The sequence below is a fragment of the Asparagus officinalis genome, chromosome 4 (assembly GCF_001876935.1).
Source record: "Asparagus officinalis chromosome 4, Aspof.V1, whole genome shotgun sequence".
Taxonomy (NCBI): Eukaryota; Viridiplantae; Streptophyta; class Magnoliopsida; order Asparagales; family Asparagaceae; genus Asparagus; species Asparagus officinalis.
Genome location: NC_033797.1, coordinates 2,719,457 through 2,746,397, shown reverse-complemented (window position 1 = coordinate 2,746,397; position 26,941 = coordinate 2,719,457). Strand labels below are relative to the sequence as shown.

At 35.7% G+C, this 26,941-nt stretch overlaps 1 protein-coding gene across 3 annotated transcripts; it reads right to left on the bottom strand.

The window, feature by feature from the left end:
• On the bottom strand, positions 406-26,444 carry LOC109836355 (transportin MOS14). Of its 3 annotated transcripts, none has more exons than XM_020404232.1 (27): positions 26,185-26,444; positions 25,260-25,337; positions 25,017-25,079; positions 20,815-20,862; positions 20,589-20,735; positions 18,524-18,655; positions 17,931-17,971; positions 17,636-17,727; positions 16,053-16,180; positions 15,391-15,466; positions 15,114-15,234; positions 14,934-15,033; positions 14,180-14,261; positions 13,569-13,651; positions 11,334-11,453; positions 6,602-6,653; positions 6,325-6,480; positions 5,041-5,164; positions 4,828-4,909; positions 4,660-4,751; positions 4,521-4,595; positions 4,136-4,190; positions 2,222-2,341; positions 2,055-2,147; positions 1,812-1,957; positions 1,524-1,701; positions 406-1,081 (listed from the first exon to the last, which is right to left on the bottom strand). In XM_020404232.1, exons 1-27 carry the CDS (start codon positions 26,305-26,307, stop codon positions 803-805), a joined length of 2,886 nt encoding a protein of 961 aa, XP_020259821.1. In that variant the 5' UTR covers positions 26,308-26,444; the 3' UTR covers positions 406-802. The 3 variants fall into 3 exon arrangements, with proteins under 3 accessions (XP_020259821.1, XP_020259822.1, XP_020259824.1); XM_020404233.1 differs by having other exon boundaries at positions 4,660-4,748; XM_020404235.1 differs by having other exon boundaries at positions 14,934-15,012.

Genomic DNA, 26,941 nt, shown 5'->3' with positions numbered 1-26,941 from the left:
TAATGTCAAAATCTTGTAAATATTTTAAAATTAATCTTTCCAGTTAGATGCTGGTTATAAGATTTTGGGGGAATGATTTCAGAACGATCAAAGAATTCGAAGGTCTAGTTTGAAAATACAAGTATTTAGAGGACAATCTCAAAACAATTAAGATTTGGGGGCTTATATTGAAATAACCGTAGAAAATAGGTAAGACTAGAAAACTTTCGAAGTAAAGATCAGAAGATCTAACCTTGCCCTGTGTGCGAAAAAATAAGAGAAAAAGAAAGGAAGTTCAGGATTTGATGGAAAAGCTAAGGGGTTTTTAACGTACTCCTTACTATGAGCTATATGCATAATAGTCCTTGAACAATGACATTTCACTAAGATCGTTTACAGTAAACATCGTATCTTCGGTCTCAGCAGTGAAACAAAAGAAGTAACATGGATCACGCTCTTATAACAATTGAGCTCACAAATACAAAGTTCATGAAGAATTAGAATTACAAAATTCAACCACTCATATGACTTTGGTTTCACATCCGCAATACAAATGCACAGTAACATATACATTAAGGGGGCAGAAAAAAAATAAAAATAAAAATGAACACATTTCCCTTGCCCACTCCTACTAAGAAAAAGAGAGGAGAGCATTTGGATGTCCTTCAATATGACAGAGAAATGATACACTCCGACGACTCTCACCAATAAGAATCACAAGAATAATGATATCGAACGTGCACCGAACCAGAGCATAATTCACACTTAAGCTAATTTTCATTGTGCAACTCCTGATAAGCTTTGCATCTTTCATCTGTTACTATCAGGTCACAGCAGTGAAATGTAGGTCAAGAGGCATCAAAGCACCTTGAACTATCTCTTGAACTTTTCTATTGCGTCTACAGACATCTGAGAGCTCTTCGAGGGTATCAGTGAGTGCAGAAGTATTTGATCCAGATGCAGCATTTGAGAGAGCCTGAAGGAAACTTGCACTTTCCACCTCTGTTATGGCTGCAGATGGTATTAGTGAAAGGCTTCCCTTTGCCCACTCCAACACCTTCATTCCGTATGTTCTTGTTAGGGCTAGAAGGACATAAGAAACCTGAGAAGATAAATTCAAAAGAAAAAAAATAAATACAATTAGGGGACGGATAAGTTGATACATTATATAATTAAGGGTTTTTTTTTGTACACGCGCCTTAAATCATGCTTATTTGCAGAACTACACCTAAAATCTGAGTATTTGTAAAACTGCCCCAAATTCGCCAGCTTTGAACCAAATCAACAAATCATCAACTTTGTCAGACACCACAAGTGAAAATTTGACTATTTTGTTGATAACATTGCACTGAGAAACTTATCCTATCAAAGTTGATGATTTATTGATTCGGAAGGTATTCATTTTCCAAAGTTGATGTTTTGGGGGTAGTTCCGCAAATACTTGGATTATGTGGTAATTATGCAAATACATTACTTAAGGGGTATATATACAAAAAAGCCCTATTATTAAACAGGGTAGTAATACGATCCAACTAAAGACAAACCTCTTCTAGCCTGGAAGATGGGAGTGCTCCGGTTAAGGAGGCTATCAATATTCTAGTGAGGGTGGCACCTCTAGGAAGTACCACACCGTCAATAATTGAACGGTACTTTTCACCAGCAGAAGAGTTTGCAAGATCAAGCACATCGGATAAAAATGTCAGTATAGATTTGCAAGCATCTCTGCACCAGTATCAAAGAGAATTAAAATAAGAACATCAATTTTGCAGCTTCTACTCAAATGCTTGATAAATTCTAAACAATAAAGAGGATCACAAAGAAATTCTAGTTACCTATGTTGAATAGTAGCGCCAATCATTGAGCAGTCAATTAATGAAGGAAATACAGAAGAAGGAATAAATAGATGAGGACAATAACGAATGCATCTTGAGGCCAACAAAAAACAGTCATCTGCTATGTCAGGTCTTTCTGTGAAATCCTGTAAGACATCGAAAGTAAGTAAGTTTAACAACCGTGTAAGCAGAATTCTTTTAGGTTTGCAGGATGGAGAAAACCGGATTATGAAATTTAATTACTTTAATCGTCATAAGAAGTTTGGTTGTGTGGCTGAAAAGTGCTTCAATTAAACTACCAAGGTAGTTTGCACAAGATGGATCAGATCCGAATATCTGCCAATTAAGATGCCATCAGTAGAAACACAAATAGAATATATTGAGGTTAATTACAGTTCAGCAAATTATACTTTTATCACTTCACTTGATAGGTAAAGGAAACATGGTTGGCTGTGTTGCCGATATAAAGCTTGAACCTCTTCCAGCATAACTCCAATTGTGATCCCCATGTACCTTCCTGATGTTTTCACCTTAAAACCCATTCCAAAGCTTATGTCAGATAGATTTATAGTATAGCCATTGTTCAATTGCCGATTTATTCATTTATAAAAGTTAACAAAGTATTTGTTCAAATGACTTTGGTGACGGTGTATTTCATGCATTTAAAGAAAATAAAACAATTCACATATCTACATGTGTGAATCTTCAGTTAGATGTATAAAAGTAATGTAAATCCTCCTTCAAAAATTCAACCGAATCTGAAGCATCTATATATGCAACATGATTTTTTTTTCATTCTTCAAAGATACATCATATAAGAGGGTAAAACCGTAAAAGATAGAAATCAAGCTAGAAATGCAAATAATCTATCCTCAAACGATCTAACAGAAATAAGATATAACACACGGATAAACTGGAAATGTTTGTTCATTTAATAAGAGATGTGGGAACCTCAGAAAGTAAATTGCTAAGGAGATTTCAAAGTACAGACAGATGGAAAGTATAATAATGCCAACAAGCCACTTTGTTTATTCGTTTCTCTAGTTCTTTCTTTGATTTATTTTTCCCTCAGTTTTCATTGCATAAGTTTACAACTCAAACTTGGGACTATATACATCGTTCCATCACCATCCATTTACCACTTGGAAGGCCTCAGTGGCTTATTCTCATGAATTATCAAGACCACATACCATATTCTGCTAGTCTGATTTTCTTATCTTAATTCAGCAAAAATTCCAAAAGCATGACAGGTAGCATATCGTCCATCGAGATAATGAATCATTCACCCTTTCAAGAAGATCTTCTTGTTGGCTGTCACAGACAAAATCTTGTTAGGAGAAGGGACCACTGGTGAAACATCTTACCGAGGAGGTTAAGTCGCCACCTGACGTTCTTCATGGGTGAAGTTATATACTAAACGGAAGGTCATGTGATGGACTGGATTCTAACAAAAAGGAGATGACAATTCATTAAAATGAAAAGCATTACTCTTCACGCTAGTTATGACAAGCATATTGGCAGTTTGCACTGGAGAAGTTGGTCATAGGAATATGGATATATACCGACTGAGACAGAAATTATCCTGCAGTGCACCCCCAGAAATATAAGAACGGCTCTGACATGGATATTCCACAGACTTAAACATTAGCTACGAGTGCTATACTACCTCTGCATGAAACACCGTTTACTTGTCAATCACGAAGGCATACTATGTTCATTGGAAACCATTCAATTCCGGACCACTTTGATGCATGGAAAAATCATAGTCAAGTGTACAAATCATCCATGTAGTCATGCATGACAACTTTTTTGCCGAAGTACAGGAAGCACTGTCAAATAACCCTTTTTTGTCCATTTGCATGTCTATATGTCCATGTGATAAAACATGAGAAGAAGCCTTCACCATCACCCTATGTGCAATTCATGGAACTATCCAACAAAGAACTACCTTAACACTGAAATAGTCTTCCATGGAAGCATCAATTTCTTCATTAAAATTATGGGGCTTAAAAAATGTCTGTTCACATCAGTTGTTTTTCAATGTCTTTCAACCTTTTAAGGCAAGGCCAAATAAGAGGAAACTAACAAATATAAGGTTCAAAGACTAACATGCTTTTATACATTCAAGGGCACCTTGGGCTTTAAAAAGTTATTGCATGATGGACCCAGTATGAATCCAGCTCAACTCCATTCATATCCATTTTCCTCATTTTTCAGACTAATATTAGACTAGTAATTCCAAGAGTTATCACAACAAGTTCGCTCTAATAAACAACAAACTCAGTAATACAGTACAAATAACCTAAATTACAGGGAATACTCACAGCATATTTGCAGGCACGGCATAACGACTCCATCGCCCGCATATCCCAAGCACGACTACAGTGAAAGGACATGATCAATTAATCTTTTTTTTTGCACAAAAGCTCGGGGCCTTAGGGGAGAAGGCGGGGGGGGGGGGGGGGGGGAGGGTGGAGGGGTGGAGCGGAGGGCCGTGTGTTGTGTTTGTGGCATCGTTAGTGCCGTACATGCATGCCATTGAATATATTTCCCAAAGGAATTTGTAAACGAGTGCCCCTGGGGGTGTGGGGACCACTGTTTCTCATCAAACTTCACTCTCCTCCCAAACCTCTATCTCACTCTTCACTAACCCAGGGCACTTGTTAACAAAACCCTTTCCAAAAAGAGCATCAAGAATGTTATGCTTACTGATCAAAGATAGATTTAAAGATTGGCCAGAACTTCTGAATCGCATCAGCCACAACTTCTGGAAGATCTACGTTCCTGAATGTAGTCCAGTTAGATAATAGATATCAGACAAAAACTATTTTAAACTCAAGGTCCTTACCTAAAAATGCATGCTAGACGATCAATGTGCATGGTCAACTGCCGTGCGGGTAACTGTTGCATTGCTACTCCACCTTGAGCAGTAATTTCCTGCTGTTCAGATGAAGGGTTACACATACAAGGAATAACTTAGGATACGTGTACAAAAGACATTTTTTAGTCGATTTACCTGTAAAGAAGAAACAGATGGCAAGCAGACTAATTCTAATGCTTTTTTAGCATGCTCTGGGGGTAGTTCTGTAATAACCACACTGCAATAAAAAAACATTATTGTTCATTTCTCCTTAAACACACGGTTCTATGATTGACATACATGCACTAAGAAAACAAAGTAAAGCAAAATATTTTTAAACATCCCTAGAAATGATTTAAAAAATAATACCTCAATGCCTCAACCAAATGCATGGAATCGTCAACAGATATTTTGTAACCCCCCTCCCCACTGACTGCTATGTGATAGATACGAAAGAGACCATCCAATGATCCACTGAACTGTTTGCTGCAGTCTAGGAGATCAAAAAGTAACATTTAAATAAAACAAATTAAATAGAAAAGGTCAAGGTTTCAAAAAATAAGTGCTCATAAGGCGTCATCCTTAAAAAGATATTTAATAGCAATGTTGAAAACAAGGAGTCGCTTGAATATTCATGAAAAAAATACAGTACAAATATATTAGGCTAGAAGATAAGACAATTTAATATCATGCTGACAAAAAGGCTAAAGAGAGATATTATAAGCAACTTTGTTTGAGGAAAAGTACTTAAATATTTTAACCTTCCTAATCTTCTTATGTCATTGCAAATCCTAAGAACAATATTTACTGGGGAAATGGATGCCAAGTTTCCTGGAAAAGAAAAAACTGATGATATATTGGGAGAACAAAAGATCTTTCAGAAGTGTTTGAGTTCGTGCGTGACGAAATGTTGAAGATAAGAAATTAGAGAAAAGAGAAAAAAATAGTATGTCATCAACAAATGTGTTACACTTTAGTAAGTTGCATGGAAACGGGCACGGGTACTGATACGGGTACGGGTAGGGGACACGGCAAAACTATAAAATGTTGGGTACGGGGACACGGCTACATATATATATTGAATTAATAATGTACATGAGATAAATTTTTTCCGCTTCATGTGTCATTAGAATTAAAATTTCGATCACATTTTTGAGTTTATTTTATCATATTGATTATCGTGAATTGTAAACTACTCATTTTTTTACTAGACATCTAAACAACTCATTAACTATATAGTTTTGAACTTGGGTATGGACTGAAACGAACCCGACCCGTATCCCATTAGTTTCAAAAGACGGATGTGAAGTGTAAGCTCTACGTCCAGGAAGTCTTTGACAAGTGTTTTAAATTAACACATATATCGTATAATTGAGTACATGTTGTAATAAATGCATGCATATATTCAAGAAGTGTCCATGAAGGTTGGGTACGGGAAAGTGTCGGGTACGTGTCCGGTACAGGTACGTCTTCAATAATGAAGTACCCGGGTAACATAGCACCTTACACATAGTGTGGGATAGAGGTACAATGTGTATATGTCCTACCTGGAAAAAATTGTCTGTCTGCATTTCATCATCTGAAAGGGACTCAAGCACAGTATATAAGCAAAAATCAGACCAATTTTAACAAATATTAGCAAATACAATCTACCTTCACATATGTACTTGAATGCGATAGCTGCAGCTGCTGAAGAATCCTCAGATGTGCTCATACCCCTTGTAAGAATATCAACAAGTGGAGGCAGGATTGCAAGTTCAATTGGAGCAGCGTTGATCCATTTTGAATATGCTCCAATGGTCGAACAGACTGATGAATTTCATATTCCAAAAGAAAACAATTCAAAACACGTCAATACATCTAGGCCTCTGAATATGGTGAAAATAATGATCCATAAAAGAGGAACGCTTTAAAAGTTTGTTGCAAATACCAGTTTGTAGTAACCGGGGCTGACAAGGAAGCTTTGGAAGTAATGTCATAACCTGCATGAATTATATTAATTATTCTACAGGATTAAAGCTTAAACCAAACTAAAATAACCTCAGTGATTGGATGTATCTATCATTGTTCTCTTGAGAGAGGACCCCAAAAAAGGGAAACCCCTATTTTCCTGAAGAAACTATATCAAGCAGTCACATCCATCAAGCTATTTCCCAAAAATCTAGGGGGGGAAATTGTTGTTCAAGGTTTCTGTTGTGCATGAAGAAAATGAACCTTCTGCTATCTCTATAGAGTGTGTATAAGAAGCATTACTGATACTCCAGAAGATAAATTGTTTGAGATAGAATAAATTCATCTAATGAAGAGCAAAGAAAATTTTGACAGTTGCTAGAGATAGAACAGTCTCAAATTTAAGGATGTCTAGGAAGCCCAGTGCATCTCAACATATTAGATGTGATAAACAGCACTTTGCCTTTGCTTCCAAATTGGTAAATAGATACTTAAATATCACTACCAGCATGCAGTATATCCTCCTGAAAATTTAAAAATGAAAGGGAAAAAAAGAGAAAGGAAGATCACTTAGGAAAACAATAACAAAAAGATTATGTTCTTCCTCACCAAAGTCAAAACCAAATGCATCCAAAACAACTCCTTTTTTATTTGAAAAGGAGAAATATAACCATAAGAGAAAGGGTAATACAGAAAAGGGCAGACACAAGTCGTGAGTGTAGATTATACCAAATATTGATTAATGCAAAGTGATATTGATCAGTAATCCCTCCCATTGCTTTTTATATATTCTATATTGGAGGGACTAATTTCAAAACAAATCAATATTTGGGCGACCTGACAATAATTTTCATGATTTGAGGCACTAATTTCAAAATAACCAAAGAATTGAGGGTCCTAATAGCAACTTCCAAGATTTGGGGGACTCCTTTTAAAATATGAGAGATTTAAGAGACTAATAAAAAAAACCTTCCTTTTTTGATTAGTTTGCATTTATGAACTGGTATGGTTTGCTTGTGGATATTTGCAGAAATGAGATATGGGAAAAGAATTATAATTAAACCGTCTACTTTAGACTACGTAGTATAGTAGCTCCATTTTTGCCCAAAAGCTTACCCCAACTTTATTTTTTACCCAAAAAATACCCTAAAGTCCAAAAACATCTAAGTTTGATACCCTAAATTGACTTGACTAAGGGTGCCAAATTATTATTTTTCTCTTGAACTTCAGGGTATTTTTTGGCAAAAATGTAGTTTGGGGTATCAAAGTTAAAATGGCAGGGGGCGAGCTTTCGGGGTATTAAAGTGCAAATAAACCAAAACAAATGAAGGATATCGACAAGCAAGGAACCCATATGGGGAAGGCCAAGTAGATACATCCACAGAAACATCTACATGTAATACATCCATAGAAACAACAAGTAATGCATCCACAAGTAATTGAAGTTAAATTATAATGTACATTCATATCTTAAGTTAACAAATTCAACCAAAATGTTAACTATTAAACCTACAAAATTATCTACTATGGAGCACATATAAAAAAAAGCAAGTAGATAACTGACATTAACCTATAAACTTATCTACTAATAAACAATCTATAACCAAACAAATTATACGCACTTGACAAAAACTTTGATTAAAAATCCAAAAAGTTAGAAATAGAGTTTTCCTAATACAAAAGTTAACTTCAGACATTTATACTTTATTTTCCTAGTACAAAATAACAACTAAAAACAGATTAAATGATGAAAGCTTCAATCTATGTAATGTCATCACAAGAGGCTATGGACATAGAGGAGACAGCGAAGACCATATAGAACATGGGAAGCTGAAGTTCCCGACTCAAGACCCGACTCAGTATCCAAGGACGGAGGCAGGAATGATGTAGAAGAGAGTTGTGCTAGTAAAGAAAGTCGTGGGGTTTACAACGAAGACGAGCTAGCCCGACCAGCCTGTATGATAAATTTTATAAAATAGAGAAAATAAAAAGAAAACAAACACAAGCAAAAATAACAACTCCTACAACTATCGATATTTGAACCATTTAAACAACCACTGTAGTTAGGCCTGAGGAAAGAACAAATAGAAGATAATGGAAAAGAGAGAAGATAAGAAAAAAGAGAGAAAACAACGGAGAAATGAACAAAGAGAAGATAAGAAAAAAGAGGAACAAACAAAAAGAAGAGTAAAAAGAAAAAAAGAAAGAAAAACAGTATTAAAAAAAGCCTAAGGACGAGATATCCAGATTTGCCCTACTAGGTTGAGGCTAAGAAGAAACTAATAATAAACATTGGCAGTACCCCACTTTACCTCTTGTTAGTTAAAATTTTTAACGGTTTATTTAGATATCAGTCCCTCAAACCTTTGAATTGCTCCTTAGTCCTTCAAATCCTAAGGGATCTTGCAATTTAGTCACTCAATGACAAAAACACTCTCATATATATTTCCCCTCACAACACCCATATTGTACCCAAAAAAAAAGGTTATTTGGACTTTGGTATCCAAAAATTTACACTTTGTTAACTTTAACACCCTAAAGTTTTTTTGACGCTTTAATACCCTAAAACTTATACTTAAATTTAATCCTTAAAGTTTATATCTAATGTTTATATCTTTTTAACTGTGATACCCTAAAGTTTTATTTTTAACACTTTAATACCCTAAAGTGTGGATATCAAATCAAAATTAAAAATTGCATAAAGTTTGACGTAACAAATTTGGAAAAATGCGAAAACTTTAGGATATGAAAGTTAATGTGTAAACTTCAGGATATCAAAGCGTCAAAAGACTAAGGTAAAGTGAGGTACTGCTGGATGACCTACTCCTAGTCTCTTCCTCGCCTCGATCTAGTAGGGCAAAACTAGAGCATCCTTTTCTTAGGCTATTTTAAGCTATTTTTTCTATCTCCTCTTATTTTTATTTCGTGTCCTGTCGTTGTTCGCGCGAGTCCGTTTCTCCAGATCGTCGGCCCCGGCGCGAACGCCCCCGCCCCCCCCTTCTCTTTGTTCATTTCTCTTCTCTTTATTCCTTCCATAGGCCTTGATATGTAAATTTTAGAGTATCAAAGTGTCAGAAAAACTTCACCGTAAAGTGAATTATTACAGCATATCTATTTTAGCCACTTCTTCGCCTCAACCTAGTGCAGCACAGCTAGAACGTACCTTTCTTAAGCTATTTATTATTATTTCCTCTCTTATTTTTATTCCCTTTTCTTCTCTTTGTTCCTTGCTCTTTTTTCTTCTCTTCTTTTCGTTACTTTCTCTTTTTTCTTATCTTCTCTTTGTTCATTTCTCCTCTCTGATCCTTTCTTAGGCCCTAACAACTCAAGTTAAATATCAATAGTTGTCGGAGTTGTTGTCTTACTTGCATTTATTTTTCTTTTGAATAATCTATTTTATAAAATTCATCATACAAGCTGGTCAGGACAGCTCATCTCCACGCAATCCCCACCACTTTCTTTACTAGCACAGCTCTCTTCATCATCTCTGCTCATATCTTTACTCTTTAGATCTTGAGTCGAATATTGAGTAGGAAACTTTGAAGTTTCCCCATCTTCTACATTGTCTTGGTTATCTCCTTTATGTCCGTGACCTCTTATGATGATGCCACATGGATTGAAGGCGGTAATCGTTTACTTAGTTTTTAGTTGATATTTTGTACTGGGAAAATGAAGTATAAATGTTCGAAGTTAAACTTTTTTTTGTATTAGGAAAGTTTTTTTTCTAGCTTTTTGAGTTTTTGAGCAAAGTTTGTCCAGTGCATATACTAGTGCATATACTTGTCGATTACATACTATTTTGGTTACAGATTGCTCCTTAGTAGATAATTTTATATACTAATATTAGTTATCTACTTATTTTATTACATGTGCTCTATAGTAGATAATTTTATAGGTTACTCGTTTTGGTTGAATTTGGTAACTCAAGATTTGAATATACATTATAATTTAATATTAGTTACTTGTGGATATATTACTCGTTGTTTCAATGGATGTATTACATCTGGATGTTTCTGTGGTTGTGTTTCTCGTTACTATTTCAATGGATGTATTACTTGTAGTTGTTTCTACTTGGTCTTCCCCATATGGGGCTCCTTGCTTATCGATGTCCCTCATTTATTTTGTTTATTTGCACTTTAATACCCTAAAGTTTACCCCCATTATAACTTTGGTGCCCCAAAGTTTGGACTATCCCAATGATAATAGGATGCCAGCAACAGGTATCACTCTGGAGGCAAGGAAACAATTCTCAATTGTGGCAGCCATGCAAGAGGTGTGCTTCCATATTATTGCAGTGTTTCATTTGAGAAATCTTCAAACTTGTGTGAGAGGAAGGGTCAAAAGAAGAAATATTGTTCATGTTGGTGGAAGATGCTTGGGTTGATTTAAGTATATCTGAATAACGCAGAGTAATTTAGACTCAATTAAATTGTGAACACTTTGTATGCAAGCACATTTCCAGATATGTAGAGAAATAAAGTATCAAGATATTGAATTATACAAAGTTCCATCATCAGAATTATTGAACATAATCACAATGACATCTGGAGTGATAAATCTTCTACTAGTTAGGTGTCGCTCATATCGATAAGATAAAAACAAATAGGCACCATGGTCGACTATAGATTTTCAAAAACAGAAGAGAAAATGGCTTTGAATAACAGAAAAGTTTGCATACTAGGCTATCTGATTAAACTTTGTGTAACACGAACCTGAGGCATTATTTCAGCTTCCTGCGTTGAAACTGATTTAGCGATAGCTTGTATACAGTAGAGTGCTGCTTCCACAGGTTGCCACTTGCAGTTTTCATTACTGCTACAATTTCCAACTGCCTATAACATCAGAACACCCTTAATAAATGACAGAAAACAATGTCAAGCATCATGACTAAAAAATGAATCTCCGCAAACTTCCCACTCATCATAAGGATAGCAGGCATTTGTTAATTTATGCTTATTTTAGTTATTAGCCATCCTATCAAACTGTTGATGCCTATAAATTGCTGCAAGAGCAATGAAAATACTGGGAAACAAAAGAGCTTGTTCGGCGATCTCCAATATGTGATAATTAGATAACTACAGTTATCACGCTTCTATGGATCATTATTAATGTTTAACTCTTGAGGGAAGAGAGACAAATCACAATGGACAGCAACAACCATACTAACAGCTCCCTACCCTCAACAAGATAATGAGTAACATTGAAGTACAGAAAATTATGCCCTCATGAAGAAGGGGAGGCTAATGCATATGCCTCTGTCTTATTGATACGAGTCGCCGTGCGAGCACCATTTGGTCGCGGAATTACCAAAAGGTGGGTTGAGAAGAAGACAACTAAAACACAAGAACAATTCAGTATGGCGAAGGAAAATACCTTCTCTAGATTATGAAGAATCAATTATTACAAATCTCTCCCTCACAATCTCACTAGAATCGAGAACAAGCTCTCAATCCTCACTAAACCCTAATACAATGATTAGAATCTCTCTTAATTACCTCTCTGATTCTAAGATTTCATAGATCCTCACAATCTAAACCCTAATCCTTTTGATTAGGATCTCACTTAGACCTAAAACCCTTTAGATCTACATATTGGCCTCTCCTCCCTCTTCTTTAGAACCCTAAACAATCCCTATTTATAGGGTTTATAACGTGGTGGCAATCTGATAAATAACCAAGCCAAACCCAAACAGGAAAACACGTAAACAGAATCCTTAACGAATCTGGAAACCCCTGATGAGTCGACTCATGACCTCACATGAGTTGACTCGTAACTCATGGGTCAACTCATCAAATGATGAGTCGACTGGTCAGAGCCGAATTGCTAACAGGGCTTGATTTCTTGAGTCGACTCAAACATACACATGAGTCGACTCATGAGGCTGAAAACTGAGGCTTCGAGTCTTTGATTCTTCGCCTCGCTCCACGCTCCATCCTGTGCTCCGTCGTGTCGCTTCACACCACTATTCTCAAGATATCATGAAAATCACCTATCCTCAAGCTCCCATGAGGATCGCTTTTCCGAAGAGAAGATACACCAGTATCACTTATACATTAGAAAGTTCCAGATCCAAAACCAGCTCAGTTTGCCTATCCCACTATATATTCACTTCCACTGTTCCAACCAAAAATTTAGGGCAATCTAAAGAATCCATTAAACGGCATGTGACCTGTAGAAATTATATGACAGTTGCTTTCGGCAGGTGGCACATTTGTATATAGAAGATAATGAGGAGAAGACAGAACCTAGAAGGCTAGAACTACTAAGTTGAGGCTAGTATTGAACATTTGCTCACAAGACTATATCAAGAAGCATGATAATGGTTTAAGGAGCGAATGGAATAAGAAATGCGGCACCATCTGCCAAAGGAGAAGATGGCACCCAATTGCAGTTACATATTTCATACACAAAAATGCACAGTAAAGCTTCCCTTTATTCATTTCTTAGGAACAAACTTGGTCAAGTGAATGATGGGCCTTTCCCACAGGAAAATTGACACGGTTTTAATTACCAATCCGCCTTATTACATCAACAAAAAAAATACATGCTTTTGAAAAAAGTAGTACATTTGTTCAATTATTTAAATGTGTTTATCTTTCAGTCACTGAAACGAGACCAAAAAATCCCCTAAAGAGCATGTGCATTTAGACATACACACAACATGGTGGTCTAAACCATGAATATGTATGACTCCATGCATTTCAAGTTTTCAACAATCACAATGTAGAATTTTACATACTTTCATAAACAAATAGATGCAAGAAATTTACAATTCTGAACTAGTAAGACATGCTGTTGTAACAAAGACATATAATGGAGCATGCTCACAGGGTAAAATCTTACTAGCTCTTTAACATATAGGCCTCGAAAAAGAATTTTGGAAGGAAGATCTATGGAATGAGAAAAATAATCATCCAACAATTAGGCACACAGACAATTTGCTTCACCTGTACTAGCTTCATAAAGAGAATCTTCAAAGTTAATTCGCCACCCAAAACTGCAGTTGCATCAACTAGTATATCGCTGACAGCTGTCAAAGTGATAGTTCTATCAGGCTTGAAAATTAGCAGCTTGACGTACTAGAGTCTAATATTTCAATTATTTATAATGCAAATATTATTATTTTTGAGCTTTTTAATTTGTCAGACTAAGCTAAATTCGCATTGAGAGCAACTAGATTAGTTTTTTATTTAATAAATTCCTTCAATAATAAGGTTTGCAACAATGGAAGCGTTATGAAAGGCTCACAGATAATATGGTATATACATGTATTTTACCTATTAGCCTATGTACGTTTAATCCATGTGGATCATGATCAACGAGGTTGATTTATAATTAACTGTCCAAGATCTAACCCCTAGCTAGAAAGACACCTCATACAACTTATGGAAATAAAGAGAAACTAAAAACAACTTTCTCTACATATATCATCAACAGATATTAGTTAATATAACAGGGGGAAATTTTTGTGCTAAACAATCCAGAGAACATTTCCTGTTTGTGATGTTACAGTAGATGGTTAGCTAAGAGTCTTGTTTAATAGAAATATATCAGTTACCATATCTGATGTGCTTGAAATCCTTGTGATCTTCCTCAGAAAGGTTCTGATAGTCTTGTGGATACTCAACCCGATAGCTAACCTGCCAAAATGAAGTATGATCAAAATTAAGGAGAGAAGTTTTTAGAAAGTCCATGTATAGATGTCTTGACGATAAGCCCTAGTAAAAAATGTATGTGGAAGGTTTCATTTTATAAAAGTTATTTCACTTTCAGCAATATACCCTTCCGTCTTATGAGAAACTACACGTCGCCAATTTTTGGGAAATCACATGTTCACCCAAATTTGCCAAATTTCCTGCATGACCTTTTGAGGATTTTAAATATTTTTGAAGATATTCATCTCCAACAGCCAGAAGTTGATGTAAAACACAATAGCAAAAAACATGACTGTAAGCTTGATTTTTTACTTTTCACAGGATGAATACCCTAACATATTGGTCAGTCATATGGCTCGCCCTCACTTAATCCACATTGGAGATAGGTAAAATTTAATACCAAGGATGAACACTTTCTAAAAGATATCTTGATATTCCTAGTCAGTGATTGTTTCTCTTTTAGTTGCAAAAATTAAGTGAGACTATATTTAATTACTTAAATAATATCAGTAATGCAGTTTTTTGTTCATTGGAAGAATATCTTTCCTAAATAACCAAAATACACAAGATTATGTAGAAACATAGGCAAAACACAATGCAACATATATAAAATTTAATTCTCAAAATATTACCCTACTTTACTTAAACAACACTCACCAAAGACACCAGCATTTCAAATGATGGACGAAAAACTTGCAGTCTCCGGTTCCTCTCTTCCTCACCTGAAGCTTCTGAACTATATGAAGAATAGGAGTCCCTGTGCCAATAAGGATTAATAGAATTTTGTGCTGATAATAATCAAACAGCCAAGATTCCTCCAACTCACATCATCTTTACCTTCTAGTCAAGTTAACCTGGAGGTGGTGCCAGAAGTTATATGTCATGGAGGAAATATCATAATCAGGGTGAGAAGCAACTTCAAGCAATGCTTGAATGATTAACATAGATTCATCAGAACCTGGGGAAAACAACCAAATGAGCACTGCAGCAGCAGAGAAAAGTAACCAAAGTTCTTTAATGAGCATCTGTCCTAATATATACAAGAATGTGTGTAACGGAAGTGTTGGATTAGACTTAAAAGAAAAGATGTGATTCTGCAAACATTATTTTATACCAGTCGCAATCAATTCTACATAAGAATCCCCCATATCTGCAAATAAGCGAGCAATGGCCTTCACATCTTCTTCATCCTGGAATAATAAATATTAAAAGATAGTGACAGAAAACAGTAATTAAAACAGTCCAAAACAATGTATAAGAAAAGCAACAGCAAGAAGGTACCTAGGAGTAAGCAAAATGGGGGGTGGGAGGTAGGAGGTGGGAACGAAAAAAAAAAGTTACAAAAGATAATATTGACTGTAGCCACATTATCACCCTTACAGATCCTCATAAGACAAATCATTTACATCCAAAACAGGATCATCTGTGGAGCATCATCAAGAAGGCTCCACATAAGAATTGACCATGATTTATGATCAGGTTATGATTCATGACAACCCTAGTATGAATCCCACATTCACAGCAAGTTGAATGGCAACTCCTCATGCAAGCAATAGCAAAGAAATAAGGTGAAAAAGAAAATACTATAAGGAAAACACAATCTAATCCAACATTTTGGAATTACGGTTGACCATCAATGTGTGAAAACTTGTCCATGAGCCAATGACAATAAATGTCACTGCAATTTTAAGTTCAACTTCCAGAATGCTCTTATAAATGAAACAGTGCCTAAACAAAGACAACCACAGTGGACCCTGTATGATCAGATCAGCATACCTTAGAAGAGTCCCTAAGTTGATCTTTGAGACCCATAACACGCGGAACAAGTAATTGAATCAGAGGCATTTGTGCAGAGAACCCACCGGAACTTCTAGCTACACTATAGTGTATCAATTCTGATATAACTGCATGAGTAAAGAATGTAATAATATAAATACATAGCAGAAATAACATCTGTTTGTAGCCATGCTTTTAGTCCTATTCAAATGCAGATGTGAAAAGACAGCATCTTCAAATTTTTGCTCAGTTATGGGATACAAGGAGCATCATTGGCAATTAAAAGAAAAGAGCAACTCCAGCAATAATTCAAATGTATAGAAATCTTGATCTACTGGTAATCAGCAAAAGTAAGACCAGTACTAAAAGTCCATCCCAACGCTTTTAGCAATATCTGAGGATATAAAAATTCATTAAACACATTTTTTGGGTGATTGTCAGGATCCATGATGACATGAGTGAATGCAACCAAGGCACATTGCTTGAGAATGCGAAAAGGGTGATGCGGCATGCTGGTACATCACCCCTCCCCTGATAGAATATGTTTCTTCTATTAGTGTCAAACTAGCAGAATAAGAGTGCAGGTAATACCGGCCTATAGAACACAAGAAAAAGAGAGATCAGGTTTTCTTGGAGTTTAATAAGTAACCTATAATGTTCTACTTATTCATGTCCCAACTCACAACGTTATAAACAACATGTATACTTTGGCCATATGACAAGTAATAACATAAGGAAGATCAATATTATTAGTACAACAATATAACTTCTATAAATTGCTTTATTTGCTGGCACAAGAACAGGCTCTTGATATAAGACAAACAACTGAGATGAGCCATACTCTATGTCTTCACCACTGTACTAAAGACGTGAAATAGTGCTTGAACGGCTTGTGCTGAACAAAATATGTATTCTGTGCCAACACTGTCAAGATGACACAAGACCTTAGCCAACAAAATTCGATTTCCTTTACAACAAGCTCAAGGTTATGCAACAGTATGAGAAACACAACCTGCCAAAACTGAATCCACTTCATGTATAACAGTATGTCACTGCTGATTTCACTTGCAAGATCACTAAACCTATATGACAATTATAATGCCGGAGGAGTCAAGCAAAAAGAATATCACATTACAAGTAGTTAAGACATAAGATTAAATCTAGAGACTGCTCATTCCTGCATCTTTTATTGATCTCAAAATGTCAGTATATAAACTTTTGATTTCAAAAACTTGGAAAAAACAATATTATGTCTATAATCCTATTATTGTTGAAACTCAACATCCTCATACGTAATCAATAAAAGTACATCAGAGAAATAAATCAACTGATTATGGATATAATCTATCATGAATGGTAACTGAAACAAACAAATGGTACCTTAATGCAAACATACAAATAGAACAAAAAAACTAGCTAACAATTATTTCAACATATTGATCCCAGTTAACTGCTTCAATAGAATGGACGCGATCTATAAATATAAGCTAGATACATAATGCTGAGTATAAAGACATGAATAAGGAGCAAGTTGCAAAATGTGCTAAGTTGCAAAATGTGCTAAATATGCTTATCTAAAGTACCATTTACAGCTGGTTCAAGAAGCTGCTCAGAGTCTAAAGATGATAAGGCTGCATGGACAAGAGGATGAGAAGCGAGAGAAGATGCAGGAATCCTGAAAACCACACCCAAATAAAAAAGATCTATAAATCAGCAAGCAGAAACCTCACGTATTTTACATAGCAGAAATGGGCACATCTATAGCATTTAATGAATAATAAGAAGAAGAAAAACCATTAGACAGTGCTTTAGACTTGCTAGGTGAGCCGGGGTGCCAATATTTAAAAATTCCTAATGTAATGCACTCAGAATACTTACCCATGGCTCAGTCGTAGCCATGAAGCAAAAGACTCCAAAACCTGAAAACAGAAGATACGAATGTAGTAACAAAAGGAAGCCAAAATCTGGTGAACTAATCCATATGGGAAACTATGAATGCACCCAAATATATAACGTTTTTTATTGATTTATTAGTTATTAGACTGGGAGAACATAATCCTGCAATCCAGATCATTCAAGATTAAGACTTCTCATACATGTTTTTGCCATTACTGTTTCTTCTTTGTTCATTCCCATCTAGATCTGATGACATCATCTACTCCTTTTGGACCTATCTTTTACTGCTTCCAGAAACAAAAACAACTTTGTTCCTTTATATCGTCCATGACCTTTGAATAGATCTTCACCCATTTATTTTACCTTCTTAACCCATACACCAAAATGAAATGAACTCAAGATTACTGAACGTTCCCTGTTCCCTGACTTGTTGAAAAATCAAGCAACCCAAAAGCTAATGACATGAAAACTTATTTGATGCATAGTGTTATCTCAATAACTTCAGTCTGAAATTTGAACTAAATCCTACCTACACCCATGCATGCAAACTAGATGATAAAAATCAGGGTACCAACCTGCTCTCTGAATTCCTCAAATCCCAAACATGCGGTCAAGAGACCAAAAGCAACCTCGGCTGATGAAGAAATCTCCTTCTCAAATTGGCGGCGCCTTTCAGGACGAACTGCTATTTTATAGCTTGAAGCTTCCTGATAGAACAAAAAAGGAACAAAACAAAATATAAACGCATATCAACATCTAGTATGAAAGAGAGTTGTAAAGGTGAAAAGGGGGGAAACTAAGAACGTGAACATGCCTACCAGCACATTGCAAGTGAAATTCCTCATTATAAAGAGCAGTCACTAATCTAATATGGACTATGTATGGCATTGCAATGCCACAAGGTCCACAACAGAAATATAAAATTGCAACAATATAGGAGAGCACAAAGGAATATGATAGTGACTGTTTAAACAAAGTTAATTTCAGTACAAATTCTGAAAGATAATATAATACTGCTTTTGTTTGCAGATACAAGATTTAGATATGTCATATACTAGCAAAAAGATGTATAAATTTATAAATTGTTATCTTCAGGAAACTTCATTATCTACAATCGACTCCATAGTACTTTGAATTTATCATCAACATGTGCATCAATATATCATTCTCAAAGAATTCAAGAAGTGACCTTACACACTGATGGTTCAATATGTAAAAGTGAAACTCTGGCATTATGGTTCACATTCAATCAGAGAAAAAGAAGGTACTTAATTTTACTTCATAATCCTAGATAGACAAGACCCATAAAGTCATTGCTACTACACAAAGTGTTCCAATTCACCTATCTAAAAACAGATCTTCTGAGTGGACAAGATTTGCCTATTAAAAATTGTATAATTAAATTAACCAGCCATATGAGATATGACAAAACTAACAACCCAAAAATGTGCGTGACATCTAGACTTGAATGCATACAAAGAACTCTGAGAGAGGTGTTGTAAATGGAAATTGAGTCCCCTGAAATGCAATATAGCAAAAGAAATAGGGTTTCGCTCAGGAATATTTCTTGTTCATGGAAAATATATTTTTTTTAAATAACGACAAGAAGACCAAGGAAGTTTGAACAAAATGAAAGAATTGGAAACAGAAATCCTATAGACCACAAGATTTTCAGCTGCTAAACCCCAAGAGGAAGCCATGCAGCTTATATCCTTCCGTGACTATCTTAACTTACGATTATAGCCTTTTGTCCCAAATTTGACAGCTTATTTTTCCCTCTAACAGAGTAGCCAAGCGTACAAGATGAACTAGTACTTTCTTGAATGTAGTAGACTTTAAAGTGAACGACAGTAATAGATTTTACTTTTAATGAATCTCAGTCCGGAACATTTCAAATATTCCATTTCTTCACTGGGTTGACTAAATATGCAACACTTCCCTAAATTATCAATATATATTGCCATTGCTGAAAATTTCTGCACCTCTGAATATTTATTTACCTTCTAAATGTCTACTTGTAATCCAGAACACTCCTAAAAGTGGTAACAACTTCTACAACAACCAAAACCTTTTGATCTTCACAAATTTCTTTACCTAGTTGCAGGAAATACACAAAGCCTTCCCCAAATCAACAACACTATTTCATCTGATGATACCTTGATGGTCTCTCTCTGCCTAAATGTTCCCTATATCCGTCGCAAATATTTTTTAAAAAAAATCAAAAAGAACAAATTTTCAGAATACACAAAAACCAATACAGGTCTTCCAATGTCAAATCATAAGCCTTCCCCATTACTTCAGTATGTATCCCCTAAACTGAAAGGTAACAGTGAGGCATAATGTTTTGTCATTTGACTTCGAATTTCCTCTGTTCATCCACTCATCTAAATTGAAGTTACTCTTATCATAATTTTAGTTCTAATAAAAATCAAATTAGCATTAGAGACAGGAGCACAAAAAGGTGTTAGTGAAACGTATATAAATAAGTAGCACATATATACAAAGATGTGCATCACTTACTCGCCTTATGCTTCAGGGACAATAATATGCACTATGAGAGACAGAAGTATAAATTAAAAAAAACAAATACTAGATAATTAACTATATAAGTTTTTATTACTGTATACTTTTTACTTGTACCTGTGGCAAGACAGTAAGTAACTCCAAGAAACTCGGGATGTATTCAGGGTGAGATTTCATCTCTTCACTGACCCAATTAACAATGCCACCACCGCCCCAGTCTTCTACAGAGACATGCACAGCCAAAGCAGCAACTGCAATGCTAATCTAGAAGGTAAAGGAAAATAAGTAGCAAACTCGAACTAAAGGCATTGTTGACTTCTTTAGTATTTATCCTCAAAGATACCTGTGTTCTAACTTTTGGGGGCCCTTTGCTGAGTTTCTTCAGCAATGTCTGCATTAGCAATAAATTTACAAAGATCAATAAATATGAATGCAAAGAGATCCATGAAGCGGAGGAGGAAACTAAAACAAAAATGAGACACAAAAAATTCATGTGCAACTCTATAATATTAAGTACAAAAGTACTAGAAGGAAAATATGAAATTATGAATCTTAAATTTGCAGGCTCAAATGTTTGATGCAATGTACATAAAACATGATCATTAACTTTCTGAATTTCCATAAAGACTAAGATTCTTAGATTCACTGACCATCTATAATTCTAGTATTACTATTGTTTGATAAATTCAACATACTAAATGATTTATATGTCAAAAAAATAGACACCAAACCCCCATGGCATAAAACTAAGGTATCAAATCCATATCCTTCCTTGTGTGGCTTTTGAACTTATAAATCTCATTGCCATACTGATTCATGTCCATTCCATAGCAGGCAGCCATCTTTAAAATGAGGTCTTTTTGTTTCTAAATTTTGGTTGTTAAAAGAGGAAGCCAGGTAAAAATGGGAGACACCAGAGAGAGGAATTTGGGGGGAGAGGGGGGGGGGGGCTTTTTTTTTGTTTGTACACTTCTTCAGACTTGGAAAAGCTTGTAGTCCTTTCATCATATGCCCTTCCTGAACTTACTTCTCTCAGCTGAAATTTTGGTAACAACAAAATGCTTCAAGCTTCACTGCTGCATCATCTTTATACAACCAACAGAACCTCAATTAATGGGTTCGTTCTGCACTGGATCTTTGAGTCTATGAAATATGCCGAAACTTCATGTCATAGTTTCTGAAGGCCCATCGTCAAGCCTTTCTCATTATTTTCCTATCCTGCAGCCTTTCACATTATCTTTGATGGCTCCTGTCTTTTAAATATCTTCTTTGAATATGTACTTATGGTCAACGCACCCTGAGAAATTGTGTTGTGCGCTAATAATATTATGATATCAATATTAAGTAAATTGCAGGCTACACTTTCATCATTTAAGCAACTAGATTTGATTGAGTTATCATTTCAAATTCTTAATTTGTTATGACATACACCTTTCCAGTAACACAAGCCCTACAATCATAGGACACAAATTTGCACAAAAGGTGAACTTGCAGTGGATGGTACTAAAAATCGAAATGATTGAAGTACTAAAAATTGAAATGATTGAACGAGAAGCTCTGAGTACTAAGTGATGAGACCCATGTACATCCATGAAGCTTAAGAAAGATTTTCCAGAATGTATGGATATAAACATTAAGTGGTCAAGAAAAATGTATTTTAAAAAATAAAGATTTATACGGATGAAATGAGAATGCTTAGATCGATGTGTAAGCATGATCAGGAATATAAACAAGACATACATGGCAAAGCAGTAATTTATTGAATGTAAGTCATGGAAACAAGGCAACACAACTATAAATATTCATATAACAGTGGTGATACTGGTGACAATAAGAAGAAATAAGAATTGACAATAAAGAAAGAAAGATTAACTGAAACATACACATATAGAAAATCATGGATGTTGAAGGGGTACACTTCTAAATGTAAAACATAATGTTAACATTACCGATACAGCTTTTTCATGTTATCTATATTATCAGTTAAAACACACACACATGCATATATTTACTTATATATATACATATGTATATTTATACACACACACATATACATACATACATACATACATGCATACACACACACACACCCCACTTGAGTCCTCAATTTTCTATAAAATTTTTTGATTACACACACACACACACACTTGAGTCCTCAATTTTCTATCAAATTTTTTGGTTACCTACACGCACCCAACCCCCACTACACACACACCTACTCTACATACATACATACATACATACACACACACCCGCTTGAGTCCTCAATTTTCTATAGAATTTTTTGATTACACACACTTGAGTCCTCACTTTTCTATCAAATTTTTTGATTACCTACACACACACAACCCCGCTACCAAGGTTGCTAATAGCGGATCGCGGCGCGTCGCGGCGAGGTACCGCTAAGGCTATATCGGGCGATCGCGGCGAAATCGCGGTAAATAGCGCACAGTCAAATAGCGGTCAAATTTAAATATATTTAAATATCCTAAATAATAAGAAAATTCATTAAAAAATCTAAAAATTCAATTAGTTGTAAATTTCTTGTATTATCAATAAATAACAATTAATAAGCTTGTTGTATGAATGAAACTATGAAGAAATTCAAGAAATATAGCATCATAATGTGTGATAGCGGATTTAACGGGTTTAGCCGCTTTTAACAACAAAAATCCGCTTTTAACCGCGAAAATCCGCTTTTAACCGCGAAAACCCGCTTTTAACCGCGAAAACCCGCTTTTAACCCGCTAAAATCCGCTTTTACGCGCTATTTGAATGAATAGCGGATTTTCCCGCTTAAGCCAGCCGTGAAACCCCTACGCGTAGCGCTGAAGGGTCGCGACCGCTATTCGCGCCGCTATAGCCCCGCTATTGGCCGCTATTTACAACACTGTCCGCTACACACACAACTACTTCTCTCTCTCTCTCTCTCTCTCTCTCTCTCCCCCCCCCCCTCAATTTTTCTATAGAATTTTTTGATTACACAAACTTGAGTCCTCAATTTTCTATCAATTTTTTGATTACCTACACACACACAACTACCTCTCTCTCTCTCTCTCTCTCTCTCTCTCTCCCTCCCTCCCTCCCTCCCCCCCCCTCAATTTTCTATATCTTTTGATTACCTACACACACATACACACTTGAGTCCTCACTTTTCTATCAAATTTTTTGGTTACCTACACGCACACAACCCCCACTACACACACACCTACTCTGCATACATACATACATACACACACACGCACACGCTTGAGTCCTCAATTTTCTATAGAATTTTTTGATTACACACACTTGAGTCCTCAATTTTCTATCAAAATTTTTGATTACCTACACACACACACAACCCCCGCCTACGCCCACCAACTACTCTCTCTCTCTCTCTCTCTCTCATCTCTCTCTCTCTCCTCTTCTCCCCTCTCTCTCCCCCCCCCCTCAATTTTCTATATCTTTTATTACCTACACACTTAAGTCCTCAACTCACTCTCTCCCCCCCCCTCAATTTTCTATATCTTTTAATTACCTAAACCCACACATACCCACTTGAGTCCTCAATTTTCTATCAAATTTTTTGATTACCTACACACGCGCATGCACGCACACAGACACACATACAAACAGATATATATGTATATCTATGTATGTATGTATGTATATAGACACACAGAGACACTTCAGTCCTCAATTTTCTATCAAAATTTTTGATTACTTATAGCGTATTTAGAAATATATGCTAAGCATGTTAAACATTACAAAATTGAGAACCTCTATGCATGATATGCATGACGGAGGAATATCCAGGAATTAATGGTGTTCTATGCATGTACAACTTAGCAGAGATTGTCAGTTTATGGGAAGACAATGGTGCCCCCAAACATGGTGAACAAGAGCGAATTCCATTGAGAGAATAGGGATGCACAACAGATACTTCAAGTAGCTTGTCCATTAAGAATTACATGATTGTAGCTAATGAAGATAGTACAAAGATACGAATACCAAAACTAACTTGAATTGAAGCAGAATGTGGTTGTTCAGTTGTTGTTACGGTAAGGAAAAGATTCTTCATAGAAGAAAACAGAACCATGAGTAACTACCATAACTGTATAAAGACTATAGAGATCAAAATCTGATAAATTCGTTACCCTATTTGTCTATTTCTGCATGCACTCCTTCTATCTCTCCAAACTACCATCTGAAAGAGCAAAAACATTAAGAATTGCAAGACTAATGTCCTTAAGATCGGTCATCTCAAATATCCATGACTAGTGTCCTTAGAGTGATTCAACCATCTCAAATATCCAGAGACAACCATCAAATCATACAAATATGCAAAATGTCTCGTCAATTATGAGAACGTATGGTGATCCACCAGAAAATCATAAAAAATGTAGAATACATAAAACTATAACAAAACTCTGGCATTAATGTTTAATGTAATGGATGCATAATCACTCGTAACAAAATCAATACAACTAACTTATTCACATCAAGAGAGATCATTAAAAGAGACTGGTCACAAATTTTTCATCTTTATGTAACAATACTCACATATAAGGAATCACGTAAAGGTCGAAATGCTTCAGAAGGTAACTCCTCAAAGTCCCTTTGTACCTAGAATCCCAAGGCACGTCTAGCATGAATATTGAGTAAAGTAAGGATATAAACAATAAAAAAATGATAAAGACAAATGCACCTACGTACACCACTTCAGAATTTTATTAAGGGATATAACAATGAAAAATTAATAAATCATCTACCATAAGCAAAGCCCAATTTTCTTAGCCAAATTACCTTGCTTCTAAGTGTCTGAGAACAAAAAATGAGGGTCTCTATGTTGCTGTTAGCATCATGAAGAAAATTATCAGCAACCTGCAAGGAAACATAAATCCTGATAGAGTACAAATATATGTAAAATAATAAAATGAGTCATTAAAGCCATATATATTGCTACTTCAGTCAGTTAAAACAAAAGAAACATGTTAAACATTTATCAATCCATAACTATATGAATAAGTAGTACCATATGTCTAAATAAGTAGTACCATAGGTCTGCTACGTATCTAACCCACAAGATAAGTAGCAATATATATTATCTACAACCCTCATCTGCACACCTTCTTAGCATAAGAAAATATTACAGTTAGCCCCTTTAACCGAGTAACTCGTTGATTTTTTTCCATAGGCAAACTCACATATCCAATAGTTTAGCTAGCAAGGTACTCTGATATAGACTTCAGAGTTGACCGCAGATCCTTATTCAGAGTCGAGCTTAGTAGCAGGCACCATGGCTGTACAAAAAGGGGTTTGGGAAACGACAGACAACTGCTACATGAAAATACTGAAGCTCCCCCCATTTTCTAAAGTTTAAATTAGCCTGACGCCTAAGGACTACAAAGTAAAGATAGTCCTCTAACACAGCCAAATATTAGAGAAAGAGGAAACTATGAATTTACAGTGAACAATCCTCAAAAAGGGGCTAGCATTAGATTTTCGTTGTGAGCAAAGAATGTCATGTAACTATCTGCTAATAATTTCAAATTGTCCCCAATGTAAGTTACTCCATTCTCTTCCTTCTTTAAGATTATAAACTACAAACTTCTCTATTGCTTGAAATCCACCAGCAAAACCCTAGAATTTCCTTAAAGAGGAGAATGAACAGTTTATTTTCCAAATTGAAACCCTAGAAGAAAGGAATGAATCATGGCGACGAGCGTACCTGCCAAGCGTCGATGGAGTGCTGGAAATCCTGCAGCCAGCGATCGGCCTGCGCTCGAACGGCATCATCAGGGTGATGATAGAGTGCGTTGAGAGCTTCTTTCACTGTGTTCTGGAGATCCATTGACGACGAAATTGATCTTCGATTTTGAAAACTAGGGTTTTTCAGAGTTTTTTTGTATTTTTCTCTCTCGACCTCTTTCGCCGGTTCTTTTTTTTATTGCTGATGATGATTCACTGCGAAGTTACCTCGGTCGAAAGAAGCACGGCTGTTTTGATTTCGCTCTCGCTCTTTTAAATTTGGTCGACGGGTTTTGATCGGGTCGAACCATAATCCGTGGGATCCAACCCGAAAAGCAATTGGGGAACTATATATTTATTAAGAACAATTTTTCAAAACCGACTGAAATTTTTTTTTTTTTTTCAAAACCGACTGTTTTTTTTTTTATTTATCAAAATCGACCCGGTTTTGTGATTAGCAGGCTAATCACTATCCTAAATAGTCGGGGTTGGCAACCCCGACTATTTAGGAGGGTGTTAAACCCTAATTAAAGGGTGATTAGCAGGTTAATCACTATCCTAAATAGTCGGGGTTGCCAACCCCGACTATTTAGGAGGGTGTTAAACCCTAATTAAAGGTCGGGGTTGGCAACCCCGACTATTTAGGATAGTGATTAACCTGCTAATCACCCTTTAATTAGGGTTTAACACCCTCCTAAATAGTCGGGGTTGCCAACCCCGACTATTTAGGATAGTGA

Excerpts from the sequence above, each read along its gene's own strand:
- LOC109836355 (XM_020404232.1), bottom strand. The coding sequence starts at position 26,307 with ATGGATCTCCAGAACACAGTGAAAGAAGCTCTCAACGCACTCTATCAT. Across the intron at positions 17,728-17,930 it reads TGGCTACGACTGAGCCATGG|GATTCCTGCATCTTCTCTCG; the intron begins GTAAGTATTCTG and ends TGTGGTTTTCAG. Across the intron at positions 1,082-1,523 it reads CATCTTCCAGGCTAGAAGAG|GTTTCTTATGTCCTTCTAGC; the intron begins GTTTGTCTTTAG and ends TTATCTTCTCAG.